We start from the raw sequence: 27,998 nt of genomic DNA, 5'->3' as shown, positions 1-27,998 counted from the left end.
ATATAGGGGACAATTGTCTCACATAATGAGAGGCCTTGGACTGAAAATGGTTCCAAGGTTCTGCATTCATCCTGGTCACCTCCACTCTCAGTTCTGCACACTTTCATTCTCATTTTCCTGAGTATCCCTAACATGGGACAAAAAGAAAGAGACCTAAGAAGAAAGATGAAAGAAAAAAGAATAAGAAATGAGGGAGGGGGGGAGGGAGGGAAAAATTAGAAGCACAAATCCTCTTAGTTGTCACTTTTAATTGAAAATCACAATTATTCAGTGGGAGAATTCAATTTCACATTCCATCTTTCTCCCTATCCTTTGATGGAACTTGTGTTAACTTTGGATTATAATATTGCTTCCAAGAGGTAAGAAGAAAGATGAAAGAAGGAGGAGGGAGGAGGGAGGGTGGGAGGAGAGAGAAGGAGAACTTTGATGGGGTTCAAATGTGGTATTCCTCTTGTCAAGTCGCTCCTGAACAACAAACAACGTCAGAAGCGTCTTACCTGGGCTACAGAAAAAAAGAACTGGTCTGTTGCCCAGTGGTCCAAAGTCCTCTTTTCTGATGAGAGCAACTTTGGCATCTCATTTGGGAACCAAGGACCCAGAGTCTGGAGGAAGAATGGAGAGGCACACAATGCACGATGCTTGAAGTCCAGTGTGAATTTTCCACAGTCTGTGTTGATTTGGGGAGCCATGTCATCTGCTGGTGTTGGTCCACTGTGCTTCATTAAGTCCAGGGTCAACGCAGCCGTCTACCAGGAGATTTTGGAGCACTTCATGCTTCCTTCTGCAGATGAGCTTTATGGGGATGCTGACTTCATTTTCCAGCAGGACTTGGCACCTGCCCACACTGCCAAAAGTACCAAAACCTGGTTCAATGACCATGGGATTACTGTGCTTGATTGGCCAGCAAACTCGCCTGACCTGAACCCCATAGGGAATCTATGGGGCATTGCCAAGAGAAAGATGAGGGACATGAGACCGAACAATGCAGCGGAGCTGAAGGCCGCTATTGAAGCATCCTGGTCTTCCATAACACCTCAGCAGTGCCACAGACTGATAGCATCCATGCCACGCCGCATTGCGGCAGTCATTGCTGCAAAAGGGGCCCAAACCAAGTACTGAGTACATATGCATGCTTATACTTTGCAGAGGTCCGATATTGTTCTATTTCCAATCCTTGTGTTATTGATGTCATGTAATATTCTAATTTTCTGAGATTGTGAATTTGGGGTTTTCATAAGCTGTACGCCATAATCATCACAATTATACCAAAGTAAGGCTTGACATATCTCGCTTTGCATGTAATGCGTCTATCTCATATATTGGTTTCACCTTTTGAGTTGCCCTACTGACATAAATGAACATTTGCACGATATTCTAATTTTTCGAGTTTCACCTGTATATGGCTTCTCTCCTATGTGTATCCTTTTATGGGAAGTGAGCTTACTGTTTTCGCTGAAGGCCTTCCCACACTCCATGCATTTATACTGGTTCTCCCCTGTGTGGATCCTTTGATGAATAGTAAGAGAACTGCTTTTACAGAAGCTCTTTCCACATTCCATGCACTTATACGGCTTCTCCCGTGTGGATCCTTTGGTGAACAGTAAGAGACCTGTTTTCACGGAAGCTCTTTCCACACTCCATGCATTTGTATGGCTTCTCTCCTGTGTGGATCCTTAATTGGGAAGTAAGCTTACTGTGTTGGCGAAAGCCCTTCCCACACTCCATGCATTTATATGGCTTCTCTCCTGTGTGGATTCTTTGATGAATAATAAGAGAACTATTAAAAATGAAGCTCTTTCCACACTCCATGCATTTATATGGCTTATCTCCTGTGTGGATCCTTCTATGAGATGTGAGGGAAGAGCTCTGAGTGAAACTTTTTCCACACTCTCTGCACTTATATGGCTTCCCTCCTGCGTGGATCCATTTATGGGAACTTAGGTTACTGTGTTGGCTGAAGCCCTTCCCACACTCCATGCATTTATATGGCTTCTCCCCTGTGTGGATCCTTTGATGTATAGTAAGATAGTCCTTTTCATGAAACCTCTTTCCACACTCCATGCATTTGTATGGCTTCTCCCCCATGTGGATCCTTTGATGAACAGTAAGAGAACTGTTTTCACGGAAGCTCTTTCCACATTCCATGCATTTGTACGGCTTCTCTCCTGTGAGGATCCTTTTATGAGATGTAAGGGGCCGATTTTCATGGGAAAGAGTGAAAATGCAATTGTAATTATTTCCATTGTCTCTGGATATATAATCTTCTTTTGTCTGGATTGGATAGTGTTCATTTATTTCTAATTTGTCTTTTAATAGGCCTACACTTTTCACAATACCTTTTTCCTTTATTTTTCCTTGTGGGGCAAGAAAGTCTTGAATCTCAGCATCAGTGGAAGATAAGCTTTCCTTATTCCCAGTATTTGACTGGTTTCTCTCATGCCTTTTTAGTTCCAGTTGAATTGCAGGCTTCTCCGTTCCACCTCCATGCCAGATCATTTGGAATGGTTCACTGGAATCTTTGTCCTCCTGTCCAAGATAACCTTCAACGGAAAAAAGAAATCAAAATGATACAAGGTTAGGGAAAAACATCAAACTGTAGGAAGTCATATGAATTTCCTTCTGAAATTTTGACCAATTGTAATACATTCCACATTTGCATGCTTACGATGGCATAGTATAGAAATGATAATTTCCCTATTCATAACCCATGAATGCTTCAAAAAAATCGAAAGGGACTTTTCGTTTATAATTATCCTTATATATTCAACTCTGACACAGAGTCAGCTTCAAGTTAAGCAAGAATCAGGGGAAACATCGAAGAAATTATTAGGGGAAAACCTAAGATTTATTGGAGGTGGATGAATTACGGCAGGGATCTGTGAGAACTAAATCGATTTTGAAACTCATCCTTTTCGTCCTACCCAAACTACCTCCCATTTCCTGTTCATTTTTTCTTGCCCAAATCTCATGGTTGAAAAAAATATCCTAGAGTTCTTCCATTAACCCTAAACAACATCTTTGCAATGGAAAAACAGGGACATTTCCCCCTTGATCTCAAGGCTCAGGATAGAAATGAAAAGGAAGAAAAGCCACTAAAACAAGAGCCTGAATAAATGACAGTCCTTCCGAGGACAGACAGGGAAGCATGTCAGTCCAAAAAGCTGAAATCAGTGTGATGGAGTTTAGCTCCTCCTCAAGCCAAGGAGCTACTTTCTCACTGATCTGTTCAAAAACAAATGGAAAAATTCACCAGCTGGGAAATGGCACAGGATGCATCTAAGCAGAGGGCCATTGACCTATTTCCTTCCCTGGAGCAGAAGAACACCATATGTTTCTCATCTCCCTCTGAAGAATTGACATCAAGTTCTTTTTAATAAGCAATAGGTGATGGCGTCTAAGCACAAAATGTCTTGCTGAACTCTCTGATTGGAGCGTAGGAAACCCTTACCCAGACAGGCCACGTTCCTATAGTTTTCCAGCATGACTTCCCAATGCAGCGCTTTTTGGTGAGGATCCAGCTGAGACCACTCCTCCCCGGAGAAACATACGGCCACGTCGTTGAAGAACACAAGATGCTCCTGAACAAGGAAAAAAAGAAAGGAAGAGGCCCAGGAAGATTTGCAAGACGTGTCCTACTCTTCACAAATTCCGAAAGCAAAGTTATATAGCAAGTAAAATGGCTATGGCTGGTAGGATTCCAAGGTTTAGGGTATGAAAATGGACAGAGCCAAAAGCTTCTGACTGAAAAAAATATTTCAGGCAGGTTTTATGAAGTTGAGAGATTTCAGTGCCATTCAGTGAAAGCAACCCCACTTTCCTTCTGCATCGATCCACCCATGCAACATGAAAAGACTCTCAGCGCCTGGAGAGAATCAACTGGCAGGTGGGCCTAGGAAACCCCAGCTATCAGGGACTCCAATTCTTCCTGTGTTTGCAGAAGGAAATGGCGGGGAGAGGGGGGATTCTAGCTACCATTTCTGGAAATGGTTTATCGTGGGCCCAGAGGGACCAATCCTGGGCACCTTCATGAAAGTGCTGGGAGAGCACAGCCAGGGATTTGTGTGGGCTCCCTTCAATATCCAGTTTCTGCTCCTCCTCAGATTTCAAGGAAGCTGCTAGTAATCTGAGCGATTGGCTGAACAGGAAAAAAGAAAACAGAGGAAATTTCCTGAGAAGGAGATTTCTCAGCCTTTGCAAAGCTGGATTCTTTGGCTTCCAAATCCAGGCACAAATCAGAGGATTAGAAATTATTTTGCAAGAAAAAGTGCCTTGATTATGTGCTCTTTCAGAATAATTTGTACTCAGAGATTCTATCCACATAAATTCATTCGATCTTAATAGTCTCCGTTATCTTTTAATCTGATGTCCGTATTTTTCTTTTCACTGGTTGTAAACAAGGCTTTTAAAAAATGGTAATTTGCCAGAGTGAGTATTTAGTTATTTCTGAGCCGCTTTGCACAATTCCAAGTCAAAGAATGATAAAAAGAATGAGTCTCTTCAAGGATTTTGTAAAAAATTAGTTATTGAAAACTAGGCAGAGTAACTAGCACAAGGAGAGTTAGGTACTGGTCTTAAAAGAAGAGATTTCCCAATAAGACTCTCAGATGAATCTGCCATATTGCTCAGGAACACGAAAATATCCGAGCCCAAACAAGAGGGAAAAATGGAAGGAGAGAGTGCTGAGTACACCCCCTTGACTTCCTGAAGGAAAGGGAGAATACAAATCCAATAAATAAATTTCCTCCTCTTACTTGTTGAGTCGTAGGTTCAACCATGGTTTCAGCTCCACCATAAGGAGGAGTCAACTTTCTTCCATTCTTCCCTGTGAGGGAGACAGAATTTCAAAATGCACAATTAATAAAATAGGAGGAGGAATTCTACAGAACAGAAGACAGTGAGAAGATGAGACAGCTGGGATCCCTCTGGGGAATGGGAGGACCTTGTATTACCTCCTGAGGTGTCCTGATTTGGATCTTCCAAGGAGATCCTCCTGAAAAACAGCTCCTGAGAGGGAATTGATGGATTCCTCCTTCCCTCAGGATCTCCAATAATCACAGCAAGGGACTTGAAATGGTAGGCAAGGGAGTCACAGCAATGGTAGGCAAGGGAGTCACATTTAAATAATCACAGCAAGGGACTTGAAATGGTAAAGAAGAAGAAATAACAGACATCACACAACATGAAGTGGATTCTTGTTCTCTAAAAACACAACTTGAAAGCCCCCAATGTCCATCAGTGTGGCTGCAAAGTAAGAAAAGAAAGCCTGTCCCAAATGTATCTTCTAGAATGGATAATGGAACAATGGCCTACAAGAATGATTGAAATATTTCCACCTATTATGAATGCCAGGGAACTCTGGTAGGGAAGGGTTAAGAATTCAAACACATTGTTTATGACATTCAAACCCCTTCTGGGCTCCCAAGATGAAGGTCTCTCACCTGCAACTTGGCCTGCTCCTCCTGTTCCTCTGCCTGGCTCAGGAGGAAGCCTTCCACCAGGGCCACCACTTGGGAGCTGGTCTCTGCTCCACACTCCCGCACCCAGCTCTCCATCTGCAGGGGCAGAAGGGCCAGGAACTGCTCCAGAACAACCAGGTCCAGCATCTGTGCTTTTGTGTGCTTTTCTGGTCTCAACCATCGACTACAAAAGTAGTGGAGTCGGCTGCAAAGTCCTCGGGGACCCTCAGCCTCCTGATACTGAACACTCCTGAAGTTCCAGGGCTGAACCTCTGAATGGATGGATTCCTCCTCCAGGATCTCCTGCCCACTTCTTCCTTGGATCTCCCCACAGCTCCCAGGCTCAACAGCAGAACAGCCTTTTCCAGTTCCCTCACTCGCTAAAGGTTGTGTCTCCATTCTTTCTCTGTCCTGAAACACAACTCCAAATGGGTCCAAGGAATCTTGAGAATCTCCAAAAGCCTTGTCATTCATAGGAACATTGCTGTAGCCGCAGGAATGATCACAGCAGGCATTCAGCCCTCTTTGCCCAAAAGATACATTAGTCTGATGTGAGGATGTACAAATTGTTTTCGGTTTGTGTATCTGAGATGGAAAAGAAAATAAATTCCAAGAATTTGAAGGTGGTGGATTTAACCATTCAACAACACTCATCCCCATGGAAGTATTTTTCTGAGCTGGTACAGGATTGCAGTGGCATTGAGCAGATAGTTCCTTTGTGTGTGGGTATGTGTGTGTGTGTGGTAGAAAATATGGGATTGACTTCTATCAAGGAACATGGAATAAATGCATTTTGGAGCATTTTCTATTTCTTTTTCTTACAAAGAAGGCCTTGCTTTTTAAAAACCTAGATCTACACTTACCTACAAGCAGGGTTCACACAATATTCCAAACCCCAAACCGGCCAACAAACCAAGAAAGTTCAGTTCACGTAAAATGAAATGGTAATGGAATTACCCTGGCTTAGGATGTTCCACTTCCCTTTCTTCAGGGCTTGTTTCTTAAGAGCCAAGTCACACTATTACTACGCAGGCGGGTTCACAAGATGCCCTAAGCCCAAACAGGTCATCCACGTTCACTGAAAACAGGGCTTGAGAGAACATAGCTTAAGATGATGTCCTGGGTCATTCACCCTCCTGTTCAACTGCAGAGGATCCAACCCTCTTTTAGTCTCATCCAGCAAATAGTGAGAATGCAGGCACAATCTTTTGCATCTCCTTCCTTGGAAACCTTTTTTTTATGTCCTAGTAGAGTTTGCAATGCAAATTCTCCCTCCCCCGCCGGGGCTTTTCCCCGGAAATGGGTCAGGAAGGGCTTCGCCACATCCCCTCCTCCTTCATAGGAATTCCAGATTTGTCCCTGGGGGCAACATGGCTGGTCTGCAGCTCCGGTTTCCCCCTTCCCTGTCACCTGCACGGAAAGATGCTACAGGGGAACATGGGATCTGGGCTCTCCCACTCCCAGGACTCAGAAGATTGAAGCTGGATGAGAACGTCCAACGTCCCCACTACAGCCTTTTCCTTGCATTTCTCCCATTTGCCTCAGCTTCTGCAGGACATGCTCTCTCCATGCCTGCTTCTTGCCTGCTAGTTACAGGGTTGGAGGTTGGGACCAATGGGGAGGAAGATGAAGGACAGAGGGAGAGTTCAAGGCCTCCAGATGCAGCTGATTTGAGCTAAGCCCCGTCCCCCTTTATGGACATTTGCACAACTTCTACAAACTCTACTTTATGACTTCCTGGGATGGGCTCCTGGCTTTGCAAGCCTCATACTCCCCGGAATCCACTCTTGTGACTTTGCACCACGATTTCAGTGAGTGTCTCTGCCTGTGCAGAGGGCAAACCTTGTGAGATGGAGAGTCACTGATGCCAGGGCTGTTGCTGCTGCTTCTTCACTGGCTGTGCCCCCAGAGGAGACTGATTTGAAATTGCAAGGATTGAGAAGGATGATTGGGGTGGGGGGTGGGGGAGAGGATTGGATGTCGGAGAAATCTGTGAAGAAGGACTGATCCATTGTCTTTAAAGCAAGCCTTTCTTTTTCCTCATGACATTGTAAAAGGACAGCCACCACTGCAAGGAAATAAAGAAGATATTCCAACCAGAGTGGAAGGAAAGGGCCCCTCTAACTTATGGCCTGCCTGAGAAAGATGCTGGTGTCTGCAGCATGTTGTGGTTTCTAGATCTTCCTCTTATTAATGTGGAGGAACCGTCAGTGATCTTGTGAACATCGAGAAGATCTCTGTGCAGGATCAAATCTCACTTTCCTCAAGAACAGCAGCTCCAAAGGATCTTTAGAGATTCGAGGAGGCCAGAAAAATGAGGAAAATCCTGTCAGAAATGGCAGGGCGGTCAAAAAAAAAGAACAAGGAGGCAAACTTTGAAGCACAGCCTGTGTCTTGTGGTTGTTAGCAAACTCAGGCCTTAAGCGATGGAAGATGGGGGCTGGTAGGGATACAGGGAGGGAGGTGATGATGGGTTAGGAAAATTAAGATTTCTATTGATATTTATTTAGTTAGTTCAATTGATACAGCTGCCCTTCTGACATTCATGGGGGCTGGTAGGGATACAGGGAGGGAAGTGATGATGGGTTAGGAAAATTAAGATTTATATTGATCTTTATTTAGTTAGTTGAATTGATACAGCTGCCCTTCTCACATTCATGACTCCAGGCAGCTAATAATGGTTTGAAACTCCAAGTAGCAACCTGTCACAATGAGAATAATCCTGGAGAAAAGAAAGATCGAAAGAAAAAAAGTTCCAAATTGCAGAAAAAACTCAAATTCCTGGACAGTGAAGAAATTTGGGGGGAGAAATTAATAGTGGGAGAATGGCGTCTCCCGTGACTGGAGAAAAGGTGGAATTAGAAAATGAGGGAAGGTGAATAGTGAAATGTGAATATAAAGGTGAAATACCATGAGGGGGGGAAAAATTCTTAAACTTATGGGTCAAGCAGGGAATATGCCTCAGGAAATATGAGTAGGAAGCTTAAGAACTTTGGAGAATTTAAGGCAACCGGAATTTCTTTAGATGACGAATAAACAGAGAAAAAGAAAGTATAAATTTTCTTCTAGCCAGAAGAGCTGAAGACTCCGCTGGTTTGAAGAGATTCCTCTGCATTTAGAGGTGAGAATGGAAGAAAAACGGAGGGGGGGGGAAGTGGTTAAAAAGCCATTTAGAAAGACTGGAGTTAACCTCTCTGTTCCTTTCAGCCCATTTCTTTATTCTCCAGAACTATTGGTGAGCTTTATTTGACCCAGAACTATTGGTGAGCAGCATTTGAATCTTCAAGCCGGCATGAGCCTCTGAAACCCTGAAATCTCCCCCCACCCAAATCCTTCCAAAACTTTTCCTGTGTTACTAATTTTCAATGCAACTAAAGAGAAGGAGAATTTAATACATGCCTGGGAAGTAACCACACCATTTATATTTAATTAGTTTTCTTTAACTCAAATCTAGGCCTTTTCTTTGCCCTTGTCATACCATAGAAAGGCCTAATGCTTGAAAAAAGTTTTTGCACATGCTTGCACATGAAGCTCATCCACAAATAAGTCATTGATACATAGGTGACAATTGTCTCACATAATGAGAGGCCTTGGACCGAAAACGGTTCCATGATTCTGCGTTCATCCTGGTTGTCTCCAGTGTCAGTTCCGCGCCGTGGATGCGAATCTGATTATTTCTTGGTGTCTTCAGATCCCAGAGGTAGTTCTCCTTTTCATTTTTGTGTGTTCAGTCTGGTAAGTAGTAGTTTTCTGAAGTAGTTTTTCTAAATGTTATATTATGTTATTTAGGTCCCCATGGATTCCCAAATGTCAATGAATTGCTTGTTTGCAATGTCAGCACACTGGAGTCACTTTCATTCGCATTTTCCTGAGTATCCCTAACATGGGACAAAAAGAAAGAGGCCTAAGAAGAAAGATGAAAGAAAAAAGAAGAAAGGAGGAAGGGGGAGGGAGGGAGGGGGGGAGGGAAAAATTTGAAGCACACATCCTCTTAGTTGTCACTTTTAATTTAAAATCACACTTATTCAGTTGGAGAATTCAATATCACATTCCATCTTTCTCCCTATCCTTTGATGGAACTTGTGTTACCTTTGGATTATAATATTGCTTCCGAGAGGCAAGAAGATAGATGAAAGAATAAAGAAGGAGGAGGGAGGAAGGAGGGAGGGAGGGAGGGAGAAATTAGAAGCACAATCCTCTTAGTTGTCACTTTTAATTTCATATCACAATTATTCAGGGGGCAATTCAATATCACATTCCATCTCCCTCCATATTCTTGTTATGCAGAGTGCAGCTATAATCACAGTTCATACCAAAAATACACACTAGCATTAGAGAGATTTAAAGGATACAATGTCCTTATCTTGTTCTCCAAAGAAATCCAGCCAGAAAGTATAAAATATCTGGTTGTTTATTGAGAAAAAATAAAAACTACATAAAATACAAGTTTTCATGCAAAACATAGAAAAAAATCACTTCTTCTCATATATGTGGCATCCAAGACTTATCCACTACACAAGTTTAACAAAGTCTCTAGCCAAAAACTCCCAGAGAAGAGGTACACTACTTGGTTATTAGTTACTATTACATAACCTATAAAACTGATTACATGATGGCTAAAATTCTACTGAGCAGTGAGACATGTAATCCTCACACTTTATTAACAGTATGCACCACCCCTTGAGTAACTAGTGTACAGACGCCAATAGGTGGTAGTAAATAGCAGTACACGTGCACACTAACAATAATAATGCAGATGGCCTGTTTATGTAGCCTAAACAATGTTTGGAGATAGTGAGGTGCATTTCTTCCCATGAGAAAATCCTAACACCCCTCTCAACTCGCTTTCGGAAAACAACAATACACATTACAGGGTAGTACAGGCAAATGGTTACAATACAGTAACAATTACATTTGTTCAAATCCAAGTCTAGTAAGCATTGTTTCATGTACAATAGGCAATGGTTTAGTAAATACATCTGCAAGATTTGATTCAGATACACAATATACAAGATCAATGAAATTTTCTAACATAGCTTGTCTTACATTTTTATACTTGACATCTACATACTTTGTACGAGCTCTTAGGTTTTCTGTTTTAGCTAACCCTATACAAGCTTGAGAATCTTCATATATTGTATAAGTTAATGACACATGTATATCTCAGTGAATAATTGATGAAACCATCTTAATTCACAGAGTGTTTCTGACAAAGCTGCAAATTCAGCTTCTGCTGTTGAAAGACCTATTGATGTTTGTTTCTTTGGTTTCCAAGCAATAGTAGATTCACCAAATTTACAAATAAATCCAGTCATAGATTTCCTGTCTCCTTCCTCTGAAAAAGAACTATCAGCAAAGATTACAGGACTTTCAGGCCCAATAGTTGACATTTTAAGACAAAAGTTTATTGTGCCTTTTAAATATCTCATTATTCTTTTTAATCCTTGCCAGTCATGCTCTGTTGGTTTGGCTACTTTACGACTTAAAACTCCTATAGCATATGACAAATCAGGGCGTGTCCATTGTGCTAGGTGAAGGATAGAACCTATTACAGAATGATACATTTCAGGTTTTTCACACAATTCTTCACGTTTCATTTTTCAGAAAATCACAAACCATTGGTGCTTTTACAGGTTTAGCTTCTAACATTCCCATTTGTGTTAGTAACTGTTCTTTTTTTTTTTTTTTGACTTAGATAGATTTCTCCATTTTCAGATCTATACACTTCAATACCAAGGTAGTATCTTAACATACCTAAATCCTTCATTTTAAAATATTGCTCCATTTGTTTAGCAAATTCTTTTACAAAATTTAAAGAACCAGTAGCAAGACAGAAATCATCAACATAAGTAAAAATACTGTATAATCTTCTCCAGTTCCTCTAGTATACACACATGGATCAGCTAATGATTTCTTGAAACTAATTTCCAACAAAACTTTATCTAAACATTGATGCCAACATCTTCCAGCTTGTTTCAATCCATACAGTGCTTTATGCAACTTATAGACTTTTTGGGAATTACCACAAATGTAACCTGGTGCTTGTTTCATGTATACAGTTTCAGGAAGCTCAGCATTCAAATAAGCTCTATCCACATCAAAATGATGAACAATCATGTCTCTTTGTGCAGCTAAGGCCAAAATTACATGCAATGACTCAGGCCTAACTGTAGGTGCCTATGTGAGATTATAATTCACAAACTGCTCTTGTGAATATCCTTGTGCCACTAATCTAGCTTTAAACTGAACAGTATCATCAGGTAAAATGATACTTCTTTTCCATCTGGAACCTATGGCCTTTTGTGATGGAGGTAAATCAGTAACTTCAAAAACATTTTGCTTTATTAATGCTTCAAATTCATTATCCATAGCAACATTCCATTTCTCTTGTTCATCTATAGGCAAACTTAAAACTTTGTTAAAACATTGAGGCTCACGTGTAATTTGACACACTCTTGTTGAATTACAAATTTCTCAGGCGGAACCCCCTTTGTTGTCTGGGTAGACCTACGAGAAATTTCAATAACACTTTCCTCCTCTCCCTCTTTTTTCTGCTTTAACTCAGTTAACTCTGTTAACTCCCCCCCTTGGCTCTGCACTTGTTTTGGTGAAATTTCTTCTTTTTTCATTTGAGCAGGCTCTTTGAGGACTTGTGGAGAAGTGGGTGCAGAAGGTGTTTGTTCTCTAGGTAATTCTGTGTTTGAATGCAAAATAACCTCTGAATTTGCGTGCAGCCTTTTCCAATCAGTAGGCTCTTCAAAATTAGCATTTCTAGAGATTACAACCTGACCATGACCTAAAGAAAAACGATAGGCTTTAGATTCAGCTGAATAACCAACAAACCTTAAACGTTGTGCTTTTGGTTGGTTCTTCCTTCTTTGAGACTTAGGAATTTGTACCTAAGCAAAAGTTCCAAACATACGCAAGTGCTCTATGTCAGGTTCGGTCAGCACGGGGCTTCAGGGAAGCACGGGGCTTCAGGGAAGCTCACAGCCAGACCACGTGGAATCCACCGGCGGTAGCTAGCGGGGAAAAGAGGAACTGAAAGCGCCGCTAATTAACGGGCCACCTGCGCCCAGCCAAACAGGAAAACCGCAGCGGAAGCTTTTAACTATAAACTGATAACGGCGCGAGCCAGCAATGAACGGGGCCGCAGGCAGCAAAACAAGATCGCAACGCAGCACAGAACCCGCGGGCTTGCACGTAACGGGGAGGAACCAACCCAGCCGGAGGGGGACTGGCAATCAAGGACAATGGACCCTGACCGATCCTGCCATCATGAACAATCAAGGGGGATTATTGGGGGCCAATAATCCGCAGCTGCAACGTGATCGCGGGGCGGGAAAAAAGCGCGGGAAGGGGGGAATATAACAAGTGATGCAGTTGTACCAAGCCAGTCCTGGCTTTGCTTGTGACTACTACGTTACGCATGAGTAAACCTTCTTTGTGAACCACACGTGTCACGAGAGTTTCTCTGTCGAACGGGGCAAACCTTACACTCTAAAGAAGGATACTTGCCATATAGCAAAAAATAAGGAACTTCATTTACAGTTGAATTCCAGAGTCTATTAGTGAGAAATACTGCTGTTAGAATTGCTTCACCCCAAAAATGGGCTGGTACTTGAGCATCTAACATCAGACTCTGTTTAATGACTTTTAACACACCAATTTTTCTCTCAGCTATACCATTTTCTGCAGACATACCAACATTTGTTAATCTGTGAAAAATTCCTTTTTTACGCAGCCAGTTCTGAAACTCATTGCTGATAAACTCACCCCCTCTATCTGTTGGCAAGCTCCCGATTATATGCCCATGTTTTCTCTCTACAACAAACTCTTTGAAACGAGAGAATGCTTCTGATTTCTGTTTAAGTAAATAACAAAACGTAAAACGTATTTTATCATCTACTAAAACGAACATAAATCTTGCTCCACCTTCACTTGGAGGAAAAGGTCCAGCTAAATCAGCGTGTACCAGTGCAAAAAATCTAGTGGATACTCTACCACTTTTTCTAGCAACAGGGGCAGACCTAATCCTAGATTGCTTACATACAGTACAATCAAGAAACTTTGCCCACTTTTTAAATCTCAGTTCTGGATACACCTTGGACATTTCTGACAAACATTTCCATCCAGGATGACCAAGCACTCTGTGATAATAATGAATACAATCATTATGTAGAGGTACATTACCAACACAACTTCCAATCAATACATCTTGTTTAGGAACCATTTCATACAATTGATTAACCAATTCCCCTCTAGCACACTCAGCCCCATCTTTATTAACATAACATTCAGAACCTTGGAACGTAACAGTATACCCAGTTCTAGTTAATGCAGAAATGCTGAGAAGGGAAAAATCAAGTGTAGGAACACAGAGTACATCAGAAACCACTTCCCCCAAACAAGGGATGAAAACTTTACCTTGCAAAGTTACTTTAGCTACAGAACCATCAGCCAAAGCAACTTGCTGAATTCTAGGCTTGCATTTAGTCAGTAATAACTGCTCATTATTTACAGTGATTTCACCGCAAGCAGAGTCCAGTAACCACGTATCAGAAGAATGTGCGTCTCTGTTAGAAATCAAAGCAGATACCAGTCTAGTACTTGCTTGCTGTTTGGCAGGCAGTCCCATCCCACGACGGACGAACTTTCTGGAACTATCAGTTGGCTGATTTTTCTTAGGACAGTCTTTTATGAGATGCTTAGTAGAATTACAGCAAAAACACTTTCTTACCACACATGCAGTCTCTATGCCAGCAGAAGGTCGCTGCCTCACATTATCAAGCCTTTTCTTTGAACTCTGCAATTCACGAGCATTCTGAATTTCCTGTAAGCGATTTATAAGATAATCCACTGTAAGATCTGCTGGTGTCAAAGTCTGCGCTGCTTCAACCAGCATATCAAAGGAATCATCCAAACTCGAAAGAATGATGCAAGCTTTTTGTCTCTCTGGTATTGCCACGTCATGATCCTCCAGCTCAGCAAACAAAGTTTTCATCTTATGTAAATGCTCAATTACATTAGCTCCTTGATCCAGTTTAAGATTATATAACTGCTTTGATAAACTTACGATAGCAGCTGAGGTTTGTCTCGCATAAATAGCACGCAAAGCTCCCCAGCATTCGTGAGCAGTCTCCAAATGACGAATATGGACTAATTCTGAAGATTCAAGTCCCAGGATCAAGTTACCATAAGCACGGTCCAGTATAACTTGCTCTGCAGCCATAGGTGCTCCTGGCAGGGCATTTTGTATAAACTGCCATAAACCCTCCTTCAGGAAAAAAGATTTCATCTTTATACTCCAAGTCTGGTAATTTTTCGGATTTAACCTCTCAAAGGGTAGGCTCACTGCCGTTGTGGTCGCCATGCTTCATCTTGCAGGCACACACACAAAAACACAGAGAAAAAATCCAAACTTCAAACAAGAAGGTTGTTGTGGGGAGATGGGCGGGGACAAGTCAAATAAATAAATAAAATAATAAATAAGAAGGTTGTACCAGACGTTACACAGGCAGAGCAACAAATCCAGGCATAAATCTCTCTTCACTCGGGCACTCTGGGCACTTTGGGCACGCTGGGCCCATAACCTTTTATGCAGAGTGCAGCTATAATCACAGTTCATACCAAAAATACACACCAGCATTAGAGAGATTTAAAGGATGCAATGTCCTTATCTTGTTCTCCAAAGAAATCCAGCCAGAAAGTATAAAATATCTGGTTGTTTATTGAGAAAAAATAAAAACTACATAAAATACAAGTTTTCATGCAAAACATAGAAAAAAAATCACTTCTTCTCATATATGTGGCATCCAAGACTTATCCACTACACAAGTTTAACAAAGTCTCTAGCCAAAAACTCCCAGAGAAGAGGTACACTACTTGGTTATTAGTTACTACTACATAACCTATAAAACTGATTACATGATGGCTAAAATTCTACTGAGCAGTGAGACATGTAATCCTCACACTTTATTAACACTATGCACCACCCCTTGAGTAACTAGCGTACAGACGCCAATAGGTGGCAGTAAATAGCAGTATACTGCACACTAACAAAAATAACTGCAGATGGCCTGTTTATGTACTCTAAACAATGTTTGGAGATAGTGAGGTGCATTTCTTCCCATGAGAAAATCCTAACAATTCTTTGATAGAACTTATGTTACCTTTGGATTATAATATGGCTTCAGACCTCTCAATGTATTCAGGAATGAGAAAGGGAGTGGGAAACAATTCTAAGAAGTCCAAGCAAAAGAAGGAAAGTTGAAACTCTGGGAAGTGATTGGTTGAGTTTAATTTCTATCTGCATTTCTGGTATAGCAGAAGGAAAACTAAAAAACCTTTGTCTTGAAGAGATGCATCAGGGAGATGCAGCTCCTTCGGCTGCTTGGAGGAGCATCACCTGTTACATGTCTGCCTGTACACATCCCTCCCAGCAGCATGCTCAAGTGGGAAGAACAAACAATTCATGAGCAAGAAGCTCACTTGTAAAACCACAATGAAGACAACATCTTCATCAAATTGTACGGCCCAGAATATGACATGCCCCAAATAAATGTAAAGTTAAGAAAAAGGATTTTTCTCTTATTGACGAGCAACAACGTTGGCCACCTTCAAATTACAGTACCTTCAAAAATCCACAGGTTATAATTAAAATGGCACATACCCATTGCTTTTGTTTCTATTGGTAAATTCATCTCTCTGGGGCTGCCAGTTGTGAAGGTCAGACTCAAAAAACATTCCTTCCCTAGTCAGTATACACAAATAGAAAATTCATAGATTTAACCACCTATAGCTAGAATTTACATGGATTCTCATCCAAATGGGTCTGTGTGTTGGAAATTAGGTGACTGCTCCTCCTGAAGCTCTTTCCACACTCCATTCATTTATCTGGCTTCTCTCCTCCGTGGATAGACCCATGTGATATCAGGGAATGGCTCTTAGTAAAACTTTTTCCGCACTCTATGCACTTATATGGCTTCACTCCTGAGTGTATCTTTTTATGGGAAGTAAGCTTACTGTGTTGCCTGAAGCCCTTCCCAAACTCCATGCATTTGTACAGCTTCTCCCCTGTGTGGATCCTTTGATGAACAGTAAGAGACCTGTTTTGACAGAAGCTCTTTCCACACTCCATGCATTTGTACAGCTTCTCTCCTGTATGGATACTTCTATGAGATCTGAGGGAACAGCTGTTAGTGAAACTTTTCCCACACTCCATGCATTTCTACGGCTTCTCCCCTGTGTGGATCCTTTGATGAACAGTAAGAGACCTGTTTTCACGGAAGCTCTTTCCACACTCCATGCATTTATATGGCTTGTCTCTTGTATGGACCCGTCTATGGGAACTTAGGTTACTGTGTTGCCTGAAGGCCTTCCCACACTCCATGCATTTATACGGCTTCTCCCCTGTGTGGATCCTTTGGTGAACAGTAAGATATCTATTTGCAGAGAAGCTATTTCCACACTCCATGCATTTATGTGGCTTCTCTCCTGAGTGGATCCTTCGATGAACAGTAAGAGAACTCTTTTGACAGAAGCTCTTTCCACACTCCATGCATTTGTATGGCTTCTCCCCTGTGTGGATCCTTTTATGAAGAGTAAGACACCTGTTTTCACGGAAGCTCTTTCCACACTCCATGCATTTATATGGCTTCTCCCCTGTGTGGATCCTTTGATGAACAACAAGAGACAAGTTTCCACGGAAGCTCTTTCCACACTCCATGCATTTATGTGGCTTCTCCCCTGTGTGGATCCTTTGGTGAACAGTAAGATGACTATTTACATAGAAGCTCTTTCCACACTCCATGCATTTATGTGGCTTCTCTCCTGCATGGATCCTTTGGTGAACAGTAAGATAACTATAGGTAGAGAAGCTCTTTCCACACTCCATGCATTTAGACAGCTTCTCTCCTGTGTGGATTCTTTGGTGAACAGTAAGATAACTATTTGCAGAGAATCTCTTTCCACACTCCATGCATTTATATGGCTTCTCTCCTGTGTGGATACATCCATGAGAGGTGAGGGAATGGCTCTTAGTAAAACTTTTTCCACACTCTATGCACTTATATGGCTTCTCTCCTGTGTGGATCCTTTTATGGGAAGTCAACTTACTATGTTGCCTGAAGCCCTTCCCACACTCCATGCATTTATATGGGTTCTCCCCTGTGTGGATCCTTTGATGAACAATAAGAGACCTGTTTTCACGGAAGCTCTTTCCACACTCCATGCATTTATATGGCTTCTCCCCTGTGTGGATCCTTTTATGAAGAGTAAGACACCTGTTTTCACGGAAGCTCTTTCCACACTCAATGCATTTATATGGCTTCTCCCCTGTGTGGATCCTTTGATGAACAGTAAGAGACAAGTTTCCATGGAAGCTCTTTCCACACTCCATGCATTTATATAGCTTGTCTCCAGTGTGGATCCTTCTATGACATGTGAGGGACCAGTTGTTAGTGAAACTTTTTCCACATTTGGTGCATTTATATGGCTTCTCCCCTGTGTGGATTCTTTGATGAACAGTAAGAGAACTGTTTTTACGGAAGCTCTTTCCACATTCCATGCATTTGTATGGCTTCTCTCCTGTGAGGATCCTTTTATGAGATGTAAGGGACCCATTTTCATGGGAAAGAGTGAAAATGCTATTGTAATTATTTCCATTGTCTCTGGATATATAATCTTTTTCTGTTTGAACTGGATAGTGTTCATTTATTTCTAATTTGTCTTTGAATAGGCCTACACTTTTCACAACACCTTTTTTCTTTATTTTTCCTTGTGGGGCAAGAAAGTCTTGAATCTCAGTATCAGTGGAAATTGAGCTTTCCTTATTCCCAGTATTTGACTGGTTTCTCTCATGCCTTTCTAGTTCCATTTGAATTGCAGGCTTCTCCGTTCCACCTCCATGCCAGATCATTTGGAATGGTTCACTGGAATCTTTGTTCTCCTGTCCAAGATAACCTTCAACAGAAAAAAGAAATCAAAATGATACAAGGTTAGGGAAAAACATCAAACTGTAGGAAGTCATTCGAATCTCCTTCTGAAATTTGGCCAAATTCCAATATATTGCACATTTGCATGCTTACGATGGCATAGTATAGAAATGACAATTTCCCTATTTATGAGCCATAAATGCTTTCAAAACATCCAAAGCACCTTTTCGCTTATAATTATCCTTATATATTCAAATCTCACACAGAGTCAGCTTTGAGTTAACCTAGAATCAGGGGAAACAACAAAGAAAGTATTAGGGGAAAACCTAAGATTTATTGGAGGGGGATGAATTACTGCAGGGATCCGTGAGAACTAAATCGATTTTGAAACTCATCCTTTTCGTCCTACCCAAACTACCTCCCATTTCCTGTTCATTTTTTTCTTGCCCAAATCTCATGGTTGCAAAAAAAAATCCTACAGTTTTTCCATTAACCCTAAACATGACAGTCCTTCCGAGGACAGACAGAGAAGCATGTCAGTCCAAAAAGCTGAAATCAGTGTGATGGAGTTTAGCTCTTCCTCAAGCCAAGGAGCTACTTTCTCACTGATCTGTTCAAAAACAAATGGAAAAAGTCACCAGCTGGGAAATGGCACAGGATGCATCTAAGCAGAGGGCCACTGACCTATTTCCTTCCCTGGAGTAGAAGAACACCATATGTTTCTCATCTCCCTCCGAAGAATTGACATCAAGTTCTTTTTAATAAGCAATAGCTGATAGCGTCTAAGAACAAAATGTCTTGTTGAACTCTCTGATTGGAGCGTAGGAAACCCTTACCCAGACAGGCCACGTTCCTACAGTTGTCCAGCATGACTTCCCAATGCAGGGCTTTTTGGTGAGGATCCAGCTGAGACCACTCCTCCTCGGAGAAACATACGGCCACGTCCTTGAAGAACACAAGACCCTCCTGAACAAGGAAAAAAAGAAGGGAACAGGCCCAGGAGGATTTGCAAGACCTGTCCTGTTGTTCACAAATTCCCAGAGCAAAGATATATACCAAGTAAAATGGCTATGCCTGGTAGGATTCCAAGGTTTAGGGTATGAAAATTTACAGAGCCAAAAGCTTCTGACTGAAAAAATATTTCAGGCAGGTTTTATCAAGTTGAGAGATTTCAGTGCCATTCAGTGAAAGCAACCCCACTTTCCTTCTGCATCGATCCTTCCATGCAACATGAAAAGACTCTCAGCGCCTGGAGAGAATCAACTGGCAGGCGGGCCTAGGAAAGCCCAACTATCAGGGGCTCCAATTCTTCCAGTGTTTGCAGAAGGAAATGGTGGGGAGAGGGGGGATTCTAGCTAGCATTTCTGGAAATGGTTTATCGTGGGCCCAGAGGGACCAATCCTGGGCACCTTCATGAAAGTGCTGGGAGAGCACAGCCAGGGATGTGTGTGGGCTCCCTTCAATATCCAGAGACAGGCAACCCAGTTTCTGCTAGCTAGAAGGAAGCTGCTAGTAGTCTGAGCCATTGGCTGAACAGGAAAAAAGAAAACAGAGGAAATTTCCTGAGAAGGAGATTTCTCAGCCTGTGCAAAGCTGGATTCTTTGGCTTCCAAATCCAGGCACAAATCAGAGGATTAGAAATTATTTTGCAACAAAAAGTGCCTTGATTATGTGCTCTTTCAGAATAATTTGTACTCAGAGACTTCTATCCATATACATTCATTCCATTTTAATAGTCTCCGTTATCTTTTAATCTGATGTCTGTATTTTTCTTATCATTGGTTTTAAACAAGGCTTTTAAAAAATGGTAATGTGCCAGAGTGAGTATTTAATTATTTCTGAGCAGTCTTGCACAATTCCAATTCAAAGAGTTATAAAAAGAATGAGTCTCTTCAAGAATTTTGTAAAAAATTAGTTATTGAAAACTAGGGAGAGTAACTAGCACAAGGAGAGTTAGGTACTGGTCTTAAAAGAAGAGATTTCCCAATAAGACTCAGCTGAATCTGCCATATTGCTCAGGAACACGAAAATATCCGAGCCCAAACAGGAGGGAAAAATGGAAGGAGAGAGTGCTGAGTACACCCCCTTGACTTCCTGAAGGAAAGGGAGAATACAAATCCAATAAATACATTTCCTCCTCTTACTTGTTGAGTCGTAGGTTCAACCACGGTTTCAGCTGCACCATAAGGAGGAGTCAACTTTCTTCCATGCTTACCTGTGAGGGAGACGGAATTTCAAAATGCACAATTAATAAAATAGGAGGAGGAATTCTACAGAACAGAAGACACTGAGAAGATGAGACAGCTGGCATTATCCTTCTGGATAATCCCTTGTATTACCTCCTGAGGTGTCCTGATTTGGATCTTCCAAGGAGATCCTCCTGAAAAACAGCTCCTGAGAGGGAACTGATGGATTCCTCCTTCCCTCAGGATCTCCGATATCCACAGCAAGGGACTTGAAATGGTAGGCAGGAGAAAAGAAGAAGAAATAACGGACATCACACAACATGAAGTGGATTCTTGTTCTCTGAACAGAACTTCAAAGTCCCCAATGTCCCAAGATGAAGGTCTCTCACCTGCAACTTGGCCTGCTCCTTCTGCTCCTCTGCCTGGCTCAGGAGGAAGCCTTCCACCAGGGCCACCGCTTGGGAGCTAGTCTCTGCTCCACACTCCCGCACCCAGCTCTCCATCTGCAGGGGCAGAAGGGCCAGAAACTGCTCCAGAACAACCAGGTCCAGCATCTGCGCTTTTGTGTGCTTTTCTGGTCTCAACCATCGACCACAAAAGTAGTGGAGTCGGCTGCAAAGTCCTCGGGGACCCTCAGCCTCCCGGTATTGAACATTCCTGAAGTTCCAGGGCTGAACTTCTGAATGGATGGATTCCTCCTCCAGGATCTCCTGCCCACTTCTTCCTTGGATCTCCCCACAGCTCCCAGGCTCAACAGCACAACGGCCTTTTCCAGTTCTCTCACTCGCTAAAGGTTGTGTCTCCATTCTTTGTCCTGTAACACAACTACAAATGGGTCCAAGGAATCTTGAGGATCTCCAAAAGCGTTGTCATTCATAGGAACGTTACTGTAACCGCAGGAATGACCACAGGAGGCCATTCAGCCCTCTTTGCCCAAGAAATAAATTAATCTGTATGTGAGGGTGAAATTGAAAACAATGAAATTGTTTTCAGTTTGTGTATCTGAGATGGAAAAAAAAATAAATTCCAAGAATTAGAAGGTGGTGGATTTAACCATTCAACAACACTCATCCACATGGAAGGAAGTATTTTTCTGAGCTGGTACAGGATTGCAGTGGCATTGAGCAGGTAAATCTTCCCTGTGTGTGTGGGTATGTCTGTGTGTGTCTTGCAAAATATGGGATTGACTTCTATCAAGGAACACGGAATAAATGTATTTTGGAGCATTTTCTATTTCTTTTTTCTCACAAGGAAGGCCTTGCTTTTTAAAAACCTAGATCTACACTTACCTACAAGCAGGGTTCACACAATAAGCCAAACCCCAAACAGGCCAACAAACCATGAAAGTTCAGTTCACATAAAATGAAATGCTAATGGAATTACCCTGGTTTAGGATGTTCCCCTTCCCTTTCTTCAGGGCTTGTTTCTTAAGAGCCAAGTCACACTATTACTATGCAGGCGGGTTCTCAAGATGCCCTAAGCCCAAACAGATCAACCTTGTTCACATGAAAGAGGGCTTGAGAGAACGTAGCTTAAGATGATGTCCTGGTTCACTCACCCTCCTGTTGAACTGCAGAGGATCCAACCCTATTTTAGTCTCATGCAGCACATGGGAGAATGCAAGCACAGTCTTTTGTATCTCCGTCCCTGGACGTCTTCTCTTATGTCCTGCTAGAGTTTGCAATGCAAATTCTCCCCCCCCCCGCCCCAGCGGCTTTTCCCAGGAAATGGGGCAGGAAGGGCTTCCCCACATCCCCTCCTCCTTCCTGGGGTTCCTGGATTGGTTCCTCGGGGCAACAGAGCTCTGCTTTCAACAGACCTTCCTGCAATCTTTTTACTACATGCGAAGCTCAAGGGGTTAAAGAGAGAGTACAGCATCCTAGAGAGGCAACACCTACATGATGTCACTTCCTTCCCCCTCCTCTGGAGAGTCACCTGTGGCATTCTCCCTCCAGTGGCCCAATGCTGAAGTGCATGGTGTTTCCTTCTGTTTGCAGAGGGAGCCCCCTGCTGGATCCTCTGTGCAATGTAGGTGCTAATCCAAAGAGCGGAGAAAGGGTGCAATTTCCATGGGGTTGGGCCAGGAGGAAGGAGGCTGTTGTGTCCCCCTGATCAGGAAGCCTTATGAATCCAACTGGTTTTGACAACAGTAGACCTATCTCCAACCTTCCATTTTTAAGAAACCTTCTGGAGAAAGTCGGGTCCCTGAATAGGGGGAGGAGAGGGAGCCAAGGAACAGAGTGGGAATGGAATTCAGCTTTCTACTTACTCAAGAGGGTCAAAATAATCCTGCCTTGATTCTGCATCCTGTAAAGGAGGTCAGTAGGAAACGCTGTCAGGCTTTCCAGATTCTGTTATTATACCCCATAAAAATATTGTAGAGCTCCAGAAGCTTTTGTGGTGTCCAATTTCTGACCTGGGTTGGATAACAGGGTTGAGTTTCTGCAACTGCAGAGAGCCTGAGAGTAAGCCGATTATTTGGCTCCTTGGCAATCTCTTCCCAACCAGGATACATTATTGAAATTCTATTAGTTGCACTTACGAATGAGTTATGGAGAGAGAGGGTTTGGAGGAGTGCAACCCTCCCTGATCACTCAGTGGCTTTCAATACCATCGACCATGACCTTCTTATGCACGGTCTCTGAGGAAGTGCACAGTTTAGTGGTAGTTCTCCTCCTTCTTGAGGTAGTCATGGTGGAAGAGAGACCTGTCCAGAGACAGCTATTCTGTGCGTGATCCAGGGCTCTCCCCACTTACCACTCCTTTTGAAGATATACATGGAACTTCTGGGGGAGGTCATCTTTTGGCCTAGAGTCTGGTATCCTCTGTATGCTGATGATATCCAGTTATTTTTCACATCCCCAGGCCAAACAAGTGATGTGCTGGAAGTGGTGGCATAGAGGCCGTCAGAGTCCGGATGGGAAGGAACAGACGGAGTGAATCTCTTCAAGATTCAATACGGTTGGGTTTGTAGACCATAGAGTTCCAGGGAAATTCCATCTCTGACTTTGAAGAGAGATGTACCAATGAATGAGCCACAATTTGGGGATTCTCCTAGATTCACCGGGAGGCCCTGCTCTCGGTCACTCATTGCCTAATGACAGGAACGCACTTCTCAATATGACAGGTTGCAGGAAGAAGCAGGAGGGAATTCTCCATCTGAAGTGACTCCTCTGCCTTTGGAAACGTAGGCTAAAGAATAGCAGGAAAGATATTAAATTACACCTCAGGACAAAAAGCAATTTTGAAGGCAAGAAAAACTCAAAGCTGCAAAAAATGTTGTTTTAAAACTCAGTTGAAACAGGAGTAAGCTTCTCATCATAATTGCAATCTTCAACCTATTATCTTTAAGTGGTTCTTGTTTAATTAAATTATAGCTCTTCAAAGGGCTGTCCTGTAATCTCCTTGACTCTCTCCATCCACTTTCTCTCTTCCTTCCCCTTTACCTCCATCCATCATCCATGCTAGACATAACCTTTTTTTCTGGTTGATCATTTCTTCCCCTCACTTTCTGCAGACTGAGCATCACTTGAGAAATAAAGACCCCTTTGGGCTTTCTAGGTTTAAGCCAGTTTAGGATCTTGGTCCCCCGTGGGCACAACCACCACGGAAGGCAAGCACAGAATGCATTTCAGGAACAATTGCATTGGCTGATTGAGTCCAATTTCCAAAAGAAGGGCCCCTTTAGTGCACGTCTCACTTCCAGCACTAGCTAGCTTCTTTTCTGCTCTGGCTACCTTCTTGGCCCTTAGGGATATTAATAATCATCATTGGCTTAATATTAATAATGAGCCTTTGCATCTTTTACTGACCCCGCTGAGTCTGTGTGTGCCCCCATCAACTTCCTGAATCAAACCGTGAGGATCTGCGTCCTGATGGGGCTACTACAAGTGTCTTGTTGCCCTCCTATTTTATGGAGGCTGTTTCTTTTCTGCCATCTCCTTTTCATGGTTCGAAATGTGTGTGAGTGTTGTTTTCATGCCATATTGAACAACCTCTCTCTGCCACGCCAAAAAAGCTGTGTGTGTATATGTGACAAGCTGTCCCCTCTGCTGGTCAGGGTGATTTGAAGGATTTCTCAGCTGCCTGGGAAGAATTGGAGACTGTACGTGCCCCAGTGGGCTGTGCTTGTTGGGACTTGGGAGAAAGGGTCTGTGTTCCCATCAACCTAGGATTCTTTCTTCTCCTTCTCCTCCTTCTCCTCCTTCCATTTGTTGTTGAATGCATGAGGAAAACAAGGAATAAAGTATCTTGTTGTTAAATAAAGCAGCAAATGTCATGGAAAACATGTAGAGTGTATTTTGGAAAGTGTGTGAACTCATTGGTTGCAAGTTCGAAAAATGTGGGAAGTCCTGTGCTCTGTTAAGAGGTGTGGCTTGTGAGTAAATACCTAGCTGTCTGCTTTCTCTCCTGAACAGCTTCAGCCCTCAGAAGGAGAAGACATTTGTTGGTGACATCTGGCCTCTTTCCCCGGTTTTCTTACCCTAACTCCAGGCTGGGGCTCCTTGCCCCATCCGACCTCCCCACTTCAGCCTCTTCCTGGCATTTCTCCCGTTTTCCTCAGCTTCTGCAGGACGTGCTCTCTCCACGCCTGCTTCTTGCCTGCTAGTTACAGGGTTGGAGGTAATGGGGAGGAAGATGAAGGACAGAGGGAGAGTTCAAGGCCTCCTCAGGCAGCCAATGTGAGCTAAGCCCCGTCCCCCTTTCTGGACATTTGCACAACTTCTACAAACTCTACTTTATGACTTCCTGGGATGGGCTCCTGGCTTTGCAAGCCTCATACTCACTGGAATCCACTCTTGTGACTTTGCACCAAGATTTCAGTGAGTGTCTCTGCCTGTGCAGAGGGCAAACCTTGTGAGATGGAGAATCACTGATGCCAGGGCTGCTGCTGCTGCTTCTTCACTGGCTGTGCCCCCAGAGGAGACTGATTTGTAATTGCAAGGATTGAGAAGGATGATTGGGGTGGGGGGTGGGGGAGAGGACTGGATGTTGGGGAAACCTGTCCATGAAGAAGGACTGATCCATTGTCTTTAAAGCAAGCCTTTCTTTTTCCTCACGACATTGTAAAAGGACAGCCACCACTGCAAGGAAATAAAGAAGATATTCCAACCGGAGTGGAAGGAAAGGGCCCCTCTAACTTATGGCCTGCCTAAGAAAGGTGGTGGCGTCTGCAGCATGTTGCGGTCTCTACATCTTCCTCTTGTAACGCACTCTATGCTACCCACGTTTCAGAGAGCCAAACAAAAACTTGAGATGAGACTTCAGTAACAATTTAAGAGATATTTATTGATCAATATGTATCTGGGTGGCCCAATCAACATCGCGGCAAGAAATGCTGAAGAAACCACAGCTTGCAAAGCAAACATCAGAGGCTTGATAGGAAGGTACAGGTGTAAAAAAATTCACCTCAGATACTGCATCCTCTCATGCCCATACAAAGGGTTTTTGGGATGGTCTGTGGGGGGGATAATGGTGGGTCCGAAAGAGGTGAATCCAAGTTTAACTTCCGTTTTCTTGTTAGCAAGGAAACATCCTGTCAGTCTTTCTTATCCCTTTGTTCCTCTTTGAAATTCAGGGTCTCTCTCTCCTGGCAACTTTCTTTGCCTGGTACCAAGCTAATTTACAGCTTGTTTATTCAAAGGCAGTCAGGCATCTAACGGCTGGCTGCCTCTAAAGGAAAACGGGGTGGGGGAATGCTGTGCTCTTTAAAAGGCAAAAAGCAAGTTGCAAGTTTTAAACACAATATAAAATAAAACGCACTCTTAAATGGATGTTATACATTATGTGAAACACACAGACATAGTACAAAACCATGTACTAAAAACAATGCCCTTCACTCTTATTAATGTGGAGGAACCATCTGTGATCTTGTGAACATTGAGGAGATCTCTCTGCAGGATCAAAACTCATTTCCTCAAGAACAGCAGCTCCGAAGGATCTTTAGAGATTCGAGGAGGCCAGAAAAATGAGGAAAATCCTGTCAGAAATGCCAGGGCGGTCAAAAAACAAGAAGGAGGCAAACTTTGAAGCACAGCCTGTGTCTTGTGGTTGTTACCAAACTCAGGCCTTAAGCGATGGAAGATGGGGGCTGGTAGGGATACAGGGAGGGAAGTGATGATGGGTTAGGAAAATTAAGATCTCTGTTGATCTTTATTTAGTTAGTTCAATTGATACAGCTGCCCTTCTCACATTCATGACTCTAGGCGGCTAAGAAAGGTTTGAAACTCCTTTGTAGCAGCCTGTTACAATGGGAATAATCCTGGAGAAAAAGAAAGATGAAGAGAAAAAGTTCCAAATTGCAGAAAACCTCAAATTCCTGGACATTGAAGAAATTTTACCTGAAAACAAGGCACCATGGGGGAGAGATTAAGAGTGGGAGAATGGCGTCTCCTGTGAACGGAGAAAAGGTGGAATTAGAAAATGAGGGAAGGTGATTAGTGAAATGTGAACATAAAGCTCAAATACCATGAGGCAACAACAAAAATAATTCTTATACTTATGGGTCAAGTAGGGAATATGCCTCAGGAAATATGAGCAGGAAGCTTAAGAACTTTGGAGAATTTAAGGCAACCGGAATTTCTTTAGTTGATGAATAAACAGAGAAAAAGAAAGTATAAATTTTCTTCTAGCCAGAAGAGCTGAAGACTCCGCTGGTTTGAAGAGATTCCTCTGCATTTAGAGGTGACAATGGAAGAAAAATGGAGGGGGGGGGGAAGTGGTTAAAAAGCCATTTAGAAAGACTGGAGTTAACCTCTCTGTTCCTTTCAGCCCATTTCTTTATTCTCCACTTTGACCCAGAACTATTGGTGAGCAGCATTTGAATAACCAGCTTCAAGCCGGCATGAGCCTCTGAAACCCTGAAATCTCCCCCCACCCAAATCCTTCCAAAACTTTTCCTGGGTTACTAATTTTCAATGCAACTAAAGAGAAGGAGAATTTAATACATGCCTGGAAAGTAACCACACCACTGATATTTAATTAATTTTCTTTAACTCAAATTTAGGCCTTTTCTTTGCCCTCGTCATACCATAGAAAGGTCTAATGCTTGAAAAAAGTTTTTGCACATGCTTCGAGGGCTTCTTGTCTTTCTGGCTCCTTTTGTGAAAGAGGAATTCTTCACCCTGAAGCTCATCCACAAATAAGTCATTGATACATAGGTGACAATTGTCTCACATAAGGAGAGGCCTTGGACCGAAAATGGTTCCATGGTTCTGCATTCATCCTGGTCACCTCCACTCTCAGTTCTGCACCATGGAGGCAAGTCTGATTATTTTTCGGTGTCTTCACATCCCAGAGGTAGTTCTCCTCCTCAATTTTGTGTGTTCGGTCTGGAGGAACTGAAGTAGTTTTCTGAAGTAATTTTTCTAAATTTTATATTATGTTATTTTGGTCCCCATTGATTCCCAAATATCCATGTA

General features: G+C 42.6%; 2 protein-coding genes across 2 annotated transcripts; both read right to left on the bottom strand.

Annotated features, from left to right (window-relative positions):
- Positions 1 to 250: 250 nt before the first annotated feature.
- On the bottom strand, positions 251 to 4,819 carry LOC148216756 (uncharacterized). The gene is given in 4 exon segments (XM_088134460.1): positions 251 to 1,578; positions 1,580 to 2,540; positions 3,449 to 3,578; positions 4,752 to 4,819. Coding segments are annotated over 4 exon segments (1,368 nt in total). The 5' UTR covers positions 4,776 to 4,819; the 3' UTR covers positions 251 to 1,325.
- An 11,732-nt stretch (positions 4,820 to 16,551) lies between these two features.
- Positions 16,552 to 22,427, bottom strand: LOC103060350 (uncharacterized). Its single transcript, XM_088134452.1, has 6 exons — positions 22,136 to 22,427; positions 20,967 to 21,579; positions 20,731 to 20,845; positions 20,536 to 20,606; positions 19,228 to 19,357; positions 16,552 to 18,419 (listed from the first exon to the last, which is right to left on the bottom strand). The coding sequence occupies exons 2-6, from the start codon at positions 21,381 to 21,383 to the stop codon at positions 16,687 to 16,689; spliced, it is 2,466 nt and encodes an 821-aa protein (XP_087990578.1). The 5' UTR covers positions 21,384 to 21,579; positions 22,136 to 22,427; the 3' UTR covers positions 16,552 to 16,686.
- Between the last annotated feature and the right edge of the window lie 5,571 nt (positions 22,428 to 27,998).

This window comes from Python bivittatus, unplaced genomic scaffold, assembly GCF_059951505.1.
Source record: "Python bivittatus isolate LINGU-HERP-01145 unplaced genomic scaffold, Pbiv_v1 ctg000080_np1212, whole genome shotgun sequence".
NCBI lineage: Eukaryota > Metazoa > Chordata > Lepidosauria > Squamata > Pythonidae > Python > Python bivittatus.
The sequence above is the reverse complement of the archived record's forward strand: the minus strand, read 5'-3'. Positions and strand labels throughout refer to the sequence as shown.

Coding starts and splice junctions, on each gene's coding strand:
- LOC103060350 (XM_088134452.1), bottom strand. CDS start 21,383: ATGGAGACACAACCTTTAGCGAGTGAGAGAACTGGAAAAGGCCGTTGT. Junction 19,358..20,535: donor TTGAACCTACGACTCAACAA/GTAAGAGGAGGA, acceptor TTCCTTGTTCAG/GAGGGTCTTGTGTTCTTCAA. Junction 18,420..19,227: donor TAGGAACGTGGCCTGTCTGG/GTAAGGGTTTCC, acceptor TTTCTGTTGAAG/GTTATCTTGGACAGGAGAAC.